At 46.7% G+C, this 15,558-nt stretch overlaps 1 protein-coding gene across 2 annotated transcripts in view; it reads right to left on the bottom strand.

The window, feature by feature from the left end:
* Positions 1-4,103: 4,103 nt before the first annotated feature.
* Mab21l3 (mab-21 like 3) overlaps positions 4,104-15,558 on the bottom strand; it is a 36,993-nt gene continuing 25,538 nt past the window's right edge. For both annotated transcript variants that reach the window (XM_027393806.2, XM_027393804.2), the window contains 4 exons: positions 13,765-14,056; positions 10,248-10,426; positions 9,460-9,654; positions 4,104-5,723 (listed from right to left, as the gene is read on the bottom strand). In XM_027393806.2, the coding sequence (XP_027249607.1) occupies positions 5,490-5,723; positions 9,460-9,654; positions 10,248-10,426; positions 13,765-14,056 (900 nt within the window). In that variant the 3' untranslated portion in view covers positions 4,104-5,489. The remainder of the gene's footprint in view (positions 5,724-9,459; positions 9,655-10,247; positions 10,427-13,764; positions 14,057-15,558) is intronic.

The following is a 15,558-nucleotide window of genomic DNA, read 5'->3' as shown; positions in this document are numbered from 1 at the left end:
CCAAGTGACAATAGAGGAGCAATGAAGCCACATGTATGTTAGTCATGATACATAAACATGGCCCCCAAACACAAGCTCCAGAGCTCAGCTATTGACTGGATCTTGATAAAGTTTGCCATGAAAACAACAGGTTCAATAGCAAAAGGATGCTGACCAGATAGTAAAGCTACAGTGAGAGAGGCTAACTAAAATAAGATGGAGACTCTCCAACAAAATCCTATACAGGTAAAGTGTTTATAGGGTTAGAAAAGGCCGCTTTATAATGGCAAATGCTTCTGTTAACTGGGAAGATAGTAGCGCTACCGAGCCTACAGGTCCCTAACCACATAGTTTCAAGATTAAGCAAAAGTTCAATGTAAACCCAAAGAAACTGAAAAACTTGTGACACCATGGGAGACTTAGAAACAATTTGCACAGTGAATGTTGGGGAAATGCAGAGAAGAAAGTCAGAAATATAGAGAAGTCAAGCAGCATGTGACCAGGTGATATGACGTTTATTGAACTTCAAATTTATATTTGCATAGCTTCTTGGCATGCACACAGGATAATGAGGAAATGCTGGCCCAAAAGTTGGCTGCCTAGAATGTGAAGGGATTGGGGTTTTCAGACCACCTCTGTGGTTAAGAATGAAAATATAACCAAACCACCTGTCTGAGTTACTTTTCAATTGCGATGACAAAGCACCATGACCCGGGCAACTTATAAAAGAAGGTGTTTACTTTGGGGTGCAGTGCCATAGAGTCTATGACCATCATGACAGGGAGTATGGCAGCAGGCAGGCAGGCATGGTACTGGAGCAGCACCTGAGAGCTTAGATCTTTCTCTGCAAGTAGGAGGAAGGGGTGGGCTTTTGGAACCTTAAAGCTGTCCCCAGTGACACACCTCCTCCAGCTAGACTATACCTCCTGATCCTCCCCAAACAGTCCCACCAAACAAGGATCAAGTACTTCAAACACATAAGCCCACGGGGCCCTTTCTCATTCAAACCTCTACACAACTCAATGCGTTTGCAAACAATAACATTTTTCAAACTTCAAAACCCATGGGGCCTTATTGGGCATCTACTGTCATTAGGTCTGTTTGTGTGGCTTCTGGATACAAGTTCTGTGAATTGCCCATCCTGGTGGCTACCACAGGGATCCTGCAGCAGAAAGGCTTTTCTGTAGTGCTAGTTTTGATTGTTTACATTTTTTTCTTTAATAGACCTAACTTATATTCTCTATGAAAAATAAAGCAAACCCTCCAGATTTTTATGTAAAAAAAAAAAAACAAGTAAAAACTTCAAAGCAGCTCCTACATTTGAGACAAGTGCTCTTCCGCTGAGCTATATCCCTAGCCATTCCATGGTTGGTTTCCATTTTTATAGAGTGTGTTTGGTTTGGGATGGTGTGTCTATGAGGCATGGCAGACCAGGAGGGAGTAGGCACTGACATGACAAGTGTTTCCATAGCAGTTATCCTGTACCAAGGACCAGGTTTTCACATCCATTTGCCCCCTTTATTGCTGTCAATGTGCTAGGAATAATTTTCAAAATATATTTATTTCCTCAAAGGTCTGGAGGCCACAAGTTCAAAGTCAAGACATGGGCAGGGATAAATTCTTCCATCTCTGTGGCTAGTCCAGCTGTCCTTTGGTTCTGTTTCAGAGGGTAGTTCGTCCCTCCCTCCAGGCACATCTCTAGTGCTCTGTGAATCCTAGTCTCTTTGTGAGAACACCAGCCAGATTGGATTAAGGACCCACAGGCAAGAGCATTTTAACTTGTCTCTTTCACAGCTGTCTTGTGAGATGTTGGGGATTAGGGTTGCAGCCAGTGAACTGGGGGAGGGACACCACCTAGGCAGCTGCTTTGGGAAAACCAGGAGCACACACAGCCAAGTTCATCTGAATGGCTGAATACCTGTCATTCCCTGAGAAAGCATAACTCACACTGGGAGGTGTTATGGAGATGGAAAGGTCCTCTGGAGAATGGAAAAAAAAAAAAAAGAGGGAAGGAAACAGGGAGAGATGAGTCACCAATTTAGAGGACTTTAGAGAACCCAAATTCAGTTCCCAGCACCTGTGTCAAGTGACTCATGACTGCCTGTGGCTCCAAGTCTAGGAAATCCAATGCCCTCTTCTGGAATCCTCGAGCACCTACACACATACGGCATGTGCACACAGAGACACACAAATATGTCTTTATTTACTTGTTTTAATGAAAAAAAAAAAAACCCAGAAACTGACCAAAGTCAAGAAGCACAGCGAGCGGACTTCATTTGTGCTGGCCATCCATCCTGGGGAACACCAGAACAGAACACCAGCAGTGTCCAGGTTGGACAATCCTGCAGGTTCCCCTCAGAGCTCAGCTTTGAGCAAAGACTGAAGCTTTAGCTAAGGCACTATAAGAGGCCAGCAATTTAGTTAGCATCAGCAGGAGGGAGCAGGGTGCGGCTTTTACACTAAGACAGTAACAAATGAGGGACCCACAGGCGCTGACTCTTCATTTGTTAGTGCCTGCTGCCCTCTGCTGGCCAGATGTGGGAACCACCAAGAATCCACAAAACAGGCTATTTCTCCGCAGTGCAGTGCAGGGCTCCAAGCAGAAAACATTTGGTCGGACAGGCCTATGGGGTCCACCCTCTCTAAATTCCACACTGTTTTAAATAACAGCTCAGGCAACTTCACTTTTTTACATTCTGTGACTGCACGGCTGCTTTAATACTTTCTTAAGACATTTACATCTTAGAAAGAGAAACAGAAACAAAACCTATTACAGCTGCTGCCTTCTCAAAAAAAAAAAAAAAAAAAAAAAAGTTTCCTGTGATCAGGGAACATGACTAGAAGGCAAGTCTTAATGATTAAAACAAAGCACAGGCTTGCTTTTCACATCATGCTTCCAAAAAGAATCATACAGTTAGTTCAATAAGGCAGGTTTTCAACTTTTTAAAACTATGATTTACTGTATGATAACCTGGGGGATCCCACCGTCTGGTTGTAGTACTTTTGAAAAAATAATATTGATTTTTCACCAAAACAAAGTCAGAAGTGGCTATAATTCCAGCTACTTGGGAAGCTGAAGCAGAAGGATTGCAAGTTCAAAGCTCACCTGAGTTACAGAGTTCAAAGCCAACCTAGTCTACTGTCATTGCTGTCTGGATGCCCACTAGAACTAGATGGAAAGACCCTGTTGCCAAAGACACCACAATCTGTTTTCAGGACATAAGAATTAAGCTGGGCCTTGGCCATAAGCTTTTTCCTAATGGCTGTTTTATAAAGTGCCAGAAGGTGATATGTAGGCTGTTGGAGACAATTGTCACAAATGGTATTCCTCTCCACTGTAGACCCTGTGAGCTGCCTTCCAGGCAAGATACACCCACTTGTGTGATAGCGGCATGACTTTTATGGGGAGGGGGGTGTAATCGGTATCTTTGTGGACCTGAGACCTACCTCTTAGGATTAAATCCACATCTTTTACTGTAAACCCAGTCAAAACCCTATGGCTGGAGACAGGATAGGACCCAGTGGGGAAGCTTCTGCTGGTTTTTGTGAAGCGGACATTATAGGTCTATCAAGATGCCTTCCAAATACTCATGTTGATGTGTGTGGATTGTTCTGATGTCAGCGGTAGCTAGAGAAGCTGCTTTTTGCCGTGGCCAGAAGTAATGCATAGATCCATAACTGGCCAACATGCTGGGAAGCAGTGGCTGCTGAATGCTCAACCTTAAATGGGTATCTTGTCACCCAAGGCTTGAGAAGTGAATGGGGGATGAAGGCAGGAGCTGATGGAAGGGGTAGAGCGCTGTGGACTTCCGTCTTCAGCTACAGTATGGCAATTGTACTCTCCAAATCTCAGAGTTTGTGGTCACTCATGCTTGGCTCATGGGCACTCCATCAGACAGGAAATGCTCACAAATCCCCTCCCCCTCGAGATTTACAGGCATTTAATGGGGTCTAGAGGAGCATTATCTTCAGTGGTGTAACCACTAAAGGTGCCCGTACTGCAGCTAGTCCCTTACCCATGTTCCTGGATGGAACCCTTGTTAAAGCCATTGGTTTACACACATGCATGCACATTCATACACAAAATTTCATACACACATGAAAAATCACAATGGAACCGATCATTATGCATAATTCATATATTCTAATAAAAAACTAATAAAAAATAGAGCCAGCCTGGGCAACTTACTGAGATCCAGCCTCAAAATAAAGTCAATCTAGCTCATTGGCAGGGCATATGTTCCACGTGTCAAAGACCTCAGGTTCAATCCTAGACACACAGGCATCTTCAAAGCCCCCCAAACCAGTGGTTTGTGCTTTTAGAACTATCACCTTGTTAAGCATATTTGTTATTGGAGGATGTTCAAATGTCACAAAGGATCCCCCGGAGTCAAGAAGCATTAAGAAAATGCCAAAAGAAGCCATTCTAAGAGCACCTGGAACCACCACACTGCAGATGTGGGATGCTGTGGTTCTCAGTACCCTTCAGAATGGAGAGGTGCAGAGGCCACTGAGTACCTCCTGGTGTCACCAGAGCCATCATCTGAAGTGTGCTTGTTGGAGGTAAACGCTACACCTTTGGTCCCAGAACACAGTAATACCAATTCCTCGACAACTTTCCACAGCCAGGGACCCATGCCTACCCAGCCCAGCCTGTCTGAGGTCACCATTCTGGTTCTAGCTGTCTGAATGTTCTCCCTTGGAATCTCTCTGTGACCTTATTCTAGCAGACTTCCTTTTTTGTGTAGTGACCAAGTTCACCGATCTTCTCCACTTCTGGTCTTCTCCAGGAAGCATGTCTTGTTCTCGCCTGTATTCTCAGTGCCTAGCGGGTGTTATGTGTCTGCAAGTGAGTGAATGGACTGAGCTAAGGAAGACATCCAGACGTGAAAGACACAGATGTGGGTCCATGCCAGGCCAAGCATGAGCTTATTCCTGAAGTGGAAGCCCAGGTCTAGCCTTGACTGTGGCAGAGAGGGCTGAGACTAGAGTCAGGAGACAAATAGAGCCCCAGATGCACCCTTCTCCTGGATTTCCACTGAGCCCTCATGGTGACTCCATACAGTTGAGAGAGGAACACCGGAACAGCTCACAAGCCTGGATTGCTGGTCAGTGCTTGGCGCTGGAGAACAGAGGGTACTGAAGAGACACCAGTCACTGGGTAGGCTATCTGTCAGTATGTGGGTGCTGGTCCAGCCAGCTTGAGTAGTCTCCAACAGCAGGCTCCTATCTGACCTGCCCTGAGCCCATCTCCATTCCCCTCTGCAGACAATAAAAACCTGAGTAAGGAAAATCAGTCACTTGGGGAAGTGGGATGGGAGCTGTCCCCAGGAGAGGTAGGGAAGGTGAAATGCTTGCGTGGCCTGGGGCAGGAGCTTTTGCCTCTGATGAGGAAGCTGCTGGCCTGGTTTGGTGGCCTCTGTTAGCATAGGGGCCTGGCAGCTGGCAGAGAGACTGCCCTGAGAATGAGGTCAGTAGAAAGCAATGAAGCACAGGCTCCCTGGGCCACCTCAGGGCAGTGTGACCTGCGGGTTCTTTAGGAAGAAGGCCACTTTCTGGGCCACGGCATCCAGCTCACTTGGGTTGGCTGACTGAAGGAGGTTGCTCTTTGGGACGAAATAATGCTTCAGGAAGTGCTGGCTCACACATCTGTGCAGCTTCCGGACCAGGCGCAGGAGAGCCTGATGGAAGACCTGCCAATCCTTGAGGTGTGGGTATTTCTCACAAGTCCAGAAGAGAACAGTCTGTGGACAAAAGATGGTGGGAACAAAATGAGTTTCCATGGCTCTGGGAGGAGGAGCAAGGTACCCTGGGAAAACTGGATTCATCAGGAACTCATGATCCATTGCCTCACCCGGGCCTGGGGCTTGCCTAGCTGACTCACAGCCCCAGTTATTCTCTCTCCCTTTCCTCTGCCACCTCGACCATCAACTCTCTCGGTGAGTCATACCCTGCTCCAAGTAGCATACAGGAAACATGGAAGCTCTCATCTCTTGGACCAGAGAGATCTGCCAACATGGCAGTCTCTTCCTTTCCTCTCTGCATCCATCACTGTCTCAAGGGCCTCTGCCTCTAATTCCCAGGAGCTCTATAGGATCTCTAAAGATGGCCTCTTAGCGTGGTCATAGCCCTCCTGATCTCCCATGGAGAGAGAGTCTCCCCTCCCATAAACCCAAGACCCTGCTAAATTCCTCCCCTCTCATTCATCCCCTGCCTCCATCTACTCCAGTGAGGCATCTTCTGCCATTAATTCTGAATGCTGCTCTCCAAGTCCAAGATCTCCAAGCATCAAATGGCAGGGCAGGCCTTTTTCAGCCTCACCTCTTCTCACCTGTCAGTGGATCAGACAGTTGGCCACAGCCTGCCTCTCTAACCACTGCTCTTTTGGCCTCTAAGACAATGCTCTTCCTGGCTTTCTCCTTGAATCCCAGATACTCCTTTGCTCTGCACTCATCTATGTCTGCTTTGCCTTGGAGTTTCTAAGGACACCCCCTCCCCGCCCACCCCTCTTCTGCTCTTGCCCCTCCTTTGCCTGGTGCTCACTCAGTTCAGAGCTTCCTTCACAGCGAGATGGAGGACTCACACAGCCCAGACTCTGCAACTGACCTGCTCAGTCTTGGGTATTGGAAAGTTACCTCTGTTTCAACATGCCCAGACTGAACTTATGGCCTTTCCCACAAACCTGCTCTGCCTCTAGACCTGCTTAGCCAGCCAACTGGGCCAGATACAACCTGGGGCAGCATTCACTCTGTCACTCACAACCCAACAGTCTAACCTGCCTGTGCCTATTCCAACCACCAGCCAATCTGTAGGGTTTTTTTTTTTTTGCTTGTTTGTTTGTTTTTAAAGTATAAATCTTCATTATTATTATGTTTTAAACCCACTCTTGGTTAACTAAGATATAAAAAGAGTCTCACTATGTAGCCCTGGCTGGCCTCATACTCACAGATATCCTCCTGCTTCTGCCTCCTGAGTGCTAGGCTTAAGGATGAATGCCACCACACCTGGCTAAGGATACAATGCTTAACATGTTCTGTGAGGTTTGGTCCCTGCCTTGTTTGCCAGCCTTTTGAGCGGCAGACACAGGTGTCAAGAACAATATGGAAACAACCCAGGTACCAACAATGGATGGCCAGGGCACACAGGGCACAAATACACAATGTAGGACTGTTCATCCAGAAAGAATGAAGCCCTGTCCTCTACAGCAAAATGGCTGGAAGCAAAATGGAAGGACATGTGTTAAGTAAAATGAGCCAGACCCAGAAGACAAACACTGTATGTTCCTTCTCACGCGTGGTAACTAAAAGATGAAGTTGATCTGAACAAGGTGTGCTGATGACTGGTAATTGGGAAAAGGGTGGGGTGAAGGGGGGCAGGATGAAGGGAAGTTGAACATGATTGGTCCACCTTATCCACATATATAAAAACATCACACCAAACCCACATAGTCTATGCAATTACACACAGCAATCAAAAACAAAATCATCAATTTTAAATGAATGAATACTTGAAGTCCTGGATGAATGAAGAACACTTGCTGCTCATTCAGAGGTCCTGAGTTCAATTCCCAGTACCCTTTTCAGGCAGCTCACAATGGCCTGTAACTTCAGATCCAGAGGATCTGATGCTCACTTTTGGCCTCAGGCACCTGCATATACATGGCATATACTCACATGGACACATACACATAAATAAAAAATAATAACACACATTTGAGATTGTAAAGAGTCAATAATCTCTCCAACTAAAGTGGACCTGGGAAAACTAGGGGGGGCAGGGAGGAGGGAAGGAAGGAGGGAAGGAAAGGAGAGAGGGAGGGACACACACATATACAAAGAATGAAACTGACCACGTATCTCACCAGATATAAAATCAACTCAAAATGGATCAACTCAAAATCACTCAAAATATAAGGCATGAAATTATGCAACTAGAGAAAGTAGGGACTATGCTTCAAGGCATAGTTGGGTCTTTCAGACAAGACCCAACAGCACAGGCAACACAAGGGAAAACAGATACATGTGGACACATTGAACTCAAGGCATCTATCTGTACTGCAGAGCAGTCCCAGGGGGGAGGTGGAGTGTGGGGGAATGCAAGCAAGCTGTACTCCTAAGGGGGTTAATACTCAGAATACGCACAGAACTCAACAGCAAAAAAACAAACAACACCATGAAAAGTGGATAAAGGTCAGGAAGTGCCATTTCTCTGAAGAAAATGCACAAACGGACAAGTATATAAGTCATAGTCTTCAGGGAAATGCCTGGCAAAACCACAGAGAGACACCATACCCAGGCTGTTGTTAAAAAGACAAAAATTAGTCAGATGTTGGTGGCTTGCTTTTAATTCCAGCACTCAGGAAGCAGAGGCACGTGGCTCTCTGAGTTCCAGGTCAGCCTGGTCTACAAGAGTGATTTCCAAGACAACTAGGGCTACACAGAGAAACCCTGTCTCAGACAAAACAAAACAAAAACAAAAACAAAAACAAAAGTGGAGTAAAATAAGAAGACAGTAAGGACAGGGGCACTCATATAAATTAGTGAAGCCTTTGTGGAAAACAGATCGGAGGTTCCTACAAAATTTAAAATTTGGGTATGCATATCAAGGAAATGACATTAGAATATTAAAGAGATACGACACTCTGGTTATTACAGTATTATTCACAATAGCCAAGAAAAAGCGATCAACCTGGGTGTCCACCAACAAAAGAATAGTAGAGAAAATGTGACATGCCCACATGGTGAACTACTACTCAGCCACAAAAAATGAGTGGAATCCTGCCATGGCCAACAACACGGAGCAAATGGAGGCGCTTATGTTGAGCGAGATAAGAAAGAGAGTGGAAGACAAACACTTCAGGCTCACAGTCACATGCGCTGATGCGATGGGTTCCACAGAAGCAGAAGTCAGGAAGCAGGTTTGGGGGTGGGGGGAGTAGGGGGTGGAGAAAGGCTGTGTGGCAGCAATACAGAACACCACATTTAAGGGATACATTTAAGTGCTAGCCAGCATGGCAGTGTGCAAATGATAGAGATTCTGTTTTGAAATAACTCAAGTAGTTCAAAGGCGCCCAGCACGGAAGATGGGATAAACATTTGAAGGGACATGCTATCACCCTGGCTTTACATGTGAATGTTCTGTGTGTCTCAAACCATTATTCTACACTTTATAAATGTATGCAATACAAGGTGTTTATTTGTATAATAAATCATTCCTAATGATGCATCAATAAAGAAGGAAGGAGAGAGGGGCAGAGGAAGGAAGAAAAGGGAACTCAGGAAGGGAGAGAAGGGTCACTGTCACCCCTGGCAGGTGTATGACACACAGCTAGGGTTTTTATGTCCCCCTGAGCGGAAGTGCACGTGGTATGGAAACCCTGGGATTGAAAACAGTTCCCACGGCCCCATCCAGATACCATCACACATTGGGACCCACCTAGAGACAGTTGCCCTGACTCCCCTCGTCACACCCCATGCTCACCTGCAGGTGGTGGGTGGTGATGACTGGCCTCTTCCCTGGACACCACACATCCTCCTTCAGCTGCCTCAGGACCTGAAAGCACCGCCTGTGGCAGCCCCCATCCTCAACCAGCTGCTCAAATAACACCTGTTCCGCCTGGGGGAAACTCAGCTGCCAGTGATAGCTGGACCGGGCCACCAAACTGAACCCAAATGACTGGAAAAGAAGAAAGGATCGGAAAACAATGAGAAACACAGTGCTGGCTAAAGTAGAGAGCAGTCTACATAGACTGAGGGACCCAGGGCTAGTATGGTATGTCTAGTTGGTGGAATATTATTCAGCCAACAAAAAAGAGCAAATCCAGCCATTCACAGGAATGTGTACAGAATTAGGGTATCATGTGCAAAGAGCAGCAATGCAGAAAAAGACAAACACATATTGAATATTTTCACTCACACGTGGATGGCAGAACATGGAAGCCTAAAGGGCAGTGTGGAAAGCCACATGCATCTTGAGTACAGGCAGGGAGCAGGGGGGGCTCAGCCGCTTCCACCCATGTCAGAGCCCTTGGGGACTTACCAGCCTACACCTAACTCACTGGGACCTGGCCCACACTCATTCCCACAGGCCCAGGGTTTCTGATAAGAAACCTGCATTTCTGATGCTGCCACTGGGGGAGAGGGGGGCATGCACATTGGAACATAAGCTCTAAGGAACCCCGTTTCCCTAGTAAACTGTTACGTGGTCAGCAATGAGATTGGCAAAGCTGTTGGCACCCTACAGAACGAGCCCCGGCTGGTCACCGATACCTTGATGCACTCCACTCTGTCTGGGGACGGCCACCGCGTCAAACACCTAGGCCACTGGGCTTTCTCAGACCAGGCTGTGGGGATCTCCACAGTGGGGGCCAGCTCCAGCTCCACCTGGCCAGTGGATGTTTCTATGGCAACCCAAACAGCAGCTCGGTTTGCTAGCACACTGACCTTGCCTGATGGGAAGCAACCAGAGAGACACTTGGTAAGAGAACGCCTTTGCTTTCCAAAGCGTCGGGGGGTGAGGGCAGGAATTATGGAGCAGATGCTCTGGGCAGCCATCAGTGTGACTGCCACTCAGTGTCAGCTCTGTTGACACCAGACAGACAGCCACTATCACAGCCTTGCCAGGAAAGCTCATGGCCAGTGAGCTTTCCTTTTTCTCTCCACTCCTCCAAAGCTTTCCAGCACATGTTATCTTTGTGTGTGTCTGAGCGCACATGCGCCCTTGTGTGTGTGTGTGTGTGTGTGTGTGTGTGTGTGTGTGTGTGTGTGTGTGTTGCAGGAGATAGCCCCCGGGCCTCACATATGCTGATCACAATACCTCTGAGTTATAATTCCCAGACCAGCAACTTTCCATTTAAAGTGATAAGTTCAATGAAAGGGAATCACAGGAAAGGGGAAAAGGCTCACATTGGCTATTGTGAGATGGAATCTATCTCTTCTATGTCCTGCTCCGTTCCACCCGAGCACCTCAACACTGGTTTGGAACGGAAGGCAGGTGAGAGTATGAACAAAGTGTTCCACTCTGATTTCAGGATTTTGCTAAAGGGTGGTCCTGACCCCACCCTCACCGAAGTATCTCTACTAGCCTGTTTTTCATCTGAATCTGTCTGGTGAATGGTGTTTGCTTCTTGGGAGCCAGCTTCACCCAGATGTAGCTATCATCCTAAGTCCATCTGATCATGAAAATCCCCCAGAGCATGTTACAGCTGAACTGGAAGGGGTCAGGTGCATGGGAGAGATTTTTCATTATTTCATTTTCCAAGCAAGCAGAGAGGAGTTAGTAAATGTATGTGGTGAATTTTCTGTTTTCACAAGCCAGCCTGCCCTCATTGATAGAGGGCTCCTCTTTTCAAAACAACAGATTTATATATATACATATATATGTTGCACTGGCATGATTTCATGTTCACTACATGAATACAGCAGCCTGCAGAGGCATGAAGATAGCAACAGAGCCGGAGTTACAGACAGGGAGCTGGGAGCTGAACCCAGATCCTCTACAAGAGCAGCAAGTGCCCTAACCACTGAGCAATCTCTCTAGCCCCAACATATGAGTGTTTTGTTTGTTTGGCTTCCTTACAGATAAGAATGAGGGTCTGTTATTTCACAGGAGGAAATGAAAGTTTTCCACTGTGTTTGGCTGCCCAGAGGAAAGCATGCTATTCTGAGCTAGATAGGACGGCTGACTGTCTACATTGCACCAGAGCAGCCTTGACAAGGCTAGGATGTGGAGTATTGCTTCAGCTTTGTTTAATGAAACATCCTCCTAGGTCTGGCCCAGTGTGACTCATCCATCCCTCCTTTCGTAGCCGTCTCCAAGTGTTAGGAATGATTGAACTTGGAGCTCATCTGCCTGGCCCACACCTGGCTTCTGCAGAAGCAAGTGGCTCTGGTGTGTGACCCTCAGTTAGTGACTTAATCTGTCTCAGTCTTTTCATTGGTGAATAGGTACGGAACAGATTTTATCTTTTGACAAGGTCTCCTGTATCCTAGGCTGGCCTTGAGCTTTCTATCCAGCAGAGGATGACCTTGAATCTCTGACCCTCCCATGTCCACCTGGCAGAGTGCAGGGATCAGAGGTGTGAACCAATGTGTCTGATGTATGCGGTGCTGAGGATCATATCCAGGGTGTTATACATGCCAGGCAAATTAAATTCTACCAACAAAGCTGCATGCTACCCCAGTCTCAAATTGTCACAAGAACTGAATAATACACACAAGTACTTCCTATAAAGTAAACATCTATGAGATTCGACCAGGATGGAGACTTACAGAGCTGTTCTGTCCAGACAAGCAAACATTTACAAATGTATCATTTGACACTGAGTTCTGCAGCCTGTGTAATTTTCATAATACATGTGTGACTGCGTATGTCTCACTCAGCCGAGGCTGTGCATTCTGCCAGGCAAAGGTGCCATCATTTACTGGGCCATTTTTCTTGCATATCATTTTTTTTCTCTAGTTGGTTATTACTATTTTCAAACCCAGAGCAGAGGATATTCTTGGCCATATTTCTTTGTGTGCTTGCAAAACTTTCTTTGTTGAATTGCCAAGTAAGCACATCATAAAAATAGTGGTCAAATGGCCTTTTAAAAATGAAACACTGATTTTTGCTTTCAAGAACAACATGAAAATGCCTTTTCACCTGACCCACCCCACACCCAGCAGGAGCACACTTCTCACGCTTCTCATAGCTGTTAATCTCCTGGGCATTTTTAATATGTTTTTATTATCGTTGGGACTCCTTGCTGTTGTTGTTTTAGACTTATTTTAATGTGTGTGTGTGTGTGTGTGTGTGTGTGTGTGTGTGTGTGTACACAGGAATGCAGGTACCCAGGGAAGTGAGCAGTGGGTGTCAGATGCCCTGGAGCTGGAGTTATAAGCGCTTGTGAGTTATCTGAGGTGGGGAACGGAACTCAGGTCCTTTGCAAGCACAGCCATCGCTCTTAACCACTGTGCACCTCTCTGGTCCCAATTGTTGATTGTTTCGTTTTACAAGACAGGCTCTCACTTTGTAACCGAGGTTGGCCTCAAACTTGTAGTAATCCTCCTGCTTCAGCTTTTCCAGGGCTGGAATTACAGGTATGCACCAGCCACCATGCCTGGTAACCTGCTAGAATCTTTTACATTTTTAAAATTTTAAATTTTTAAAATCTACATTTTCCTTAAAAAAGTCATTTATATTCTTCCCCCAAGATTCCTGTTTCTGCTGTTGGTTTTTTCCTCTTTCTTTCTTTCTTCCTTTCTTTCTTTCTCTTTCTTTTTTGTCAGTTTTGCTTTGTGTGCCATTATTTCTGCTGATCAGCTCATCTCTTCTCCCTCCTGGTTTCTAACTACTTCTGTAAGTAAGGGATTTAGTCAGTTTTTCCACATGTGCACATGTGTGTATTTGTGTGTATATGTGTGTGCATTTATACATGTACACACGTCACCCTGTACTGTGGCTTCTGTGTCTGAAGTTATGAAGGTCAGCGGGTCCTAACACTTCTGCTGTAGTGGGTTGGCGCTTGCGAGTGGTCTCTCCACCCTGTGTTCAGTCAGATGCTTGGTGTTGCACCAAAATATGCTGATAACCAAGGACTTGGGCGGGGTGGGGGGAGTTGGGGGGGAGGTGGAGGGGGGATTTGTCATTGAGGTTTGGGAAGGGCACAAAACCCACAGCCTGAGGTGTGTTTGTCAGGCGGGTAATTTCTAAGTCTCAGAAGGGTTCCCTGAGGATGAATCCCTGCCACAATGCAAAAGGTGACTTGGCTGCTGCACCCCTTGTGCCTTCCCTTGATCAGCTCACCTGAAAGGTGACAGGCTCTCACTGCATTTTCCACCAGCGTCCGGAACACTTGGAGGACTTTGGCAGGCACAATGTCCCCCTCTATGTTTACATCTGCCTGGTGCCACTGCCACAGGGTCTTCATGAACTGCTCGGTCTCCAGCCACTGCTGCAGACCCTCAGGGTCCCGCAAAGGGCAGGTGAGCTTGGTGCCCTGCAGGCTGTAGTACCGCCAGCGCTGTGCCCTGGCTCCCTTGTATCCTGCAAGACCTTTCAGTGGGATGGTGACATGGAACAGGCTCGGGGCCAAAACCTGGAGAGAGAGAAGCTGAGTTCACACACAGGGAGGTGACAGGTAGAGGGGTGCTGACCTGTCCAGCCAGGCAGCTCAAGTGACCATTCAACCCTCAGCAATGTGATGAGGTGTGCAGAAAAGAGACCAAGAGATTGTTGAGAATTAAGGGCTTTTTTTTGTTTTGCCACTAACCATTTGAGGCTGTGGCAGACAGAGTGACTCAAGTGTTCTGGGTTTTGTGAAGCCACAAGTTAAGTATAAAGAAAACCCAGTGCCCTGAAGGGACCTGAAGTTTAGGGGAGAAGAAAGGGAACTGAGACACACACACACACACACACACACGGTCTCTGGATGTGCCTCTTCCTTCTCTGAAGTCAAACAAGAGGTAACTTTGATATCACTTCCCCAGTAAGCAACCTAAGGCTCAGAGGGGCTTGCAGATCATCCCAGGGACAATGCCAACAAGCAGAAGAACGGAAATTTTAATTAAGTTCTTTCAGTAGCTTCTTCAGTGGTTCTACCCTAAACTAATTCTGCATCAAGAGTGGATGTCCTGGGACAGCAGAATGCTGTGATGTGAAGGAAAAGGTGACAGAACTTTGAAGTACCACCCTTTCTTCTTGCCTGTCACAATGACCCAGGTTCGGTATGAATGACTAACCCTTGCAGAATCAAAGGTGAAATGAAAGCCTGTCTGTCTGGACAATGTGAGCCATTGAGTTGATTCTGTCTTTAATGGAAAAATGGATCTGAATCCACCCACTCCCATCTCCAGGAACCAGTTAAGCAGTGGCCAGTAAGAAAGCATACATAGCAACCTTACAATGCAAAGGACACAATAAACCATTTGGCAATGCAGATCTGCCAGAGGGACCCTGAACTCTGGCTGTGCCTGGGCAACTTACTGGAACCCTCTTTGTTCATTCAGTCACATCTTCTCTGAAGAAAGTTATGGCAAGTCCAGCAACAGTGAACTTTTGTCCCTGGTGTGGGCCGTGATCAATTCAGCTCATCCTGCCTCACTTTCAGAGAACATTTAATGGTTGAGATGACAGTATCATATGACTTCTGGCATCCAGAGGTTGAATTAAATAGGGTGTGTGGGGAGAGACAGACACCTAAAGTACAAGTGCATCTGAATCCACTTGCCCATGAGTTCTAGGGTGCAATGGTGGGGCTGGACAGATGGCTCTGACCATACAGCTCTTGCTATACAACCATGAGAACCTGAGCTCTATCACCAGCACCCACAAAACTCATGCCAGTAATCGCAGCACTGGGGAGGCAGAGGCAGGTGGCTCCCTAGGACTTGTTGGCTATCCAGTATAACAGGATCAGTGAGCTCCAGGTCAGTGAGAGACCCTGTCTCAAAACATAAGGTGGGGAGCCACTGAGGAAGAACCTGATGTTGACTTCTGGCTTCCATTAGCACATCCACACACCTGAACAGGTACATAGACATCCACCCACACCCACATCCCTCAACACGTCAAGTGAAGACTAAAACTACAAATGGTGTT

Source organism: Cricetulus griseus (genome assembly GCF_003668045.3).
Source record: "Cricetulus griseus strain 17A/GY chromosome 1 unlocalized genomic scaffold, alternate assembly CriGri-PICRH-1.0 chr1_0, whole genome shotgun sequence".
Taxonomy (NCBI): Eukaryota; Metazoa; Chordata; class Mammalia; order Rodentia; family Cricetidae; genus Cricetulus; species Cricetulus griseus.
Note: the sequence above shows the minus strand (reverse complement) of the source record. Positions and strands in the feature narration are given on the sequence as shown.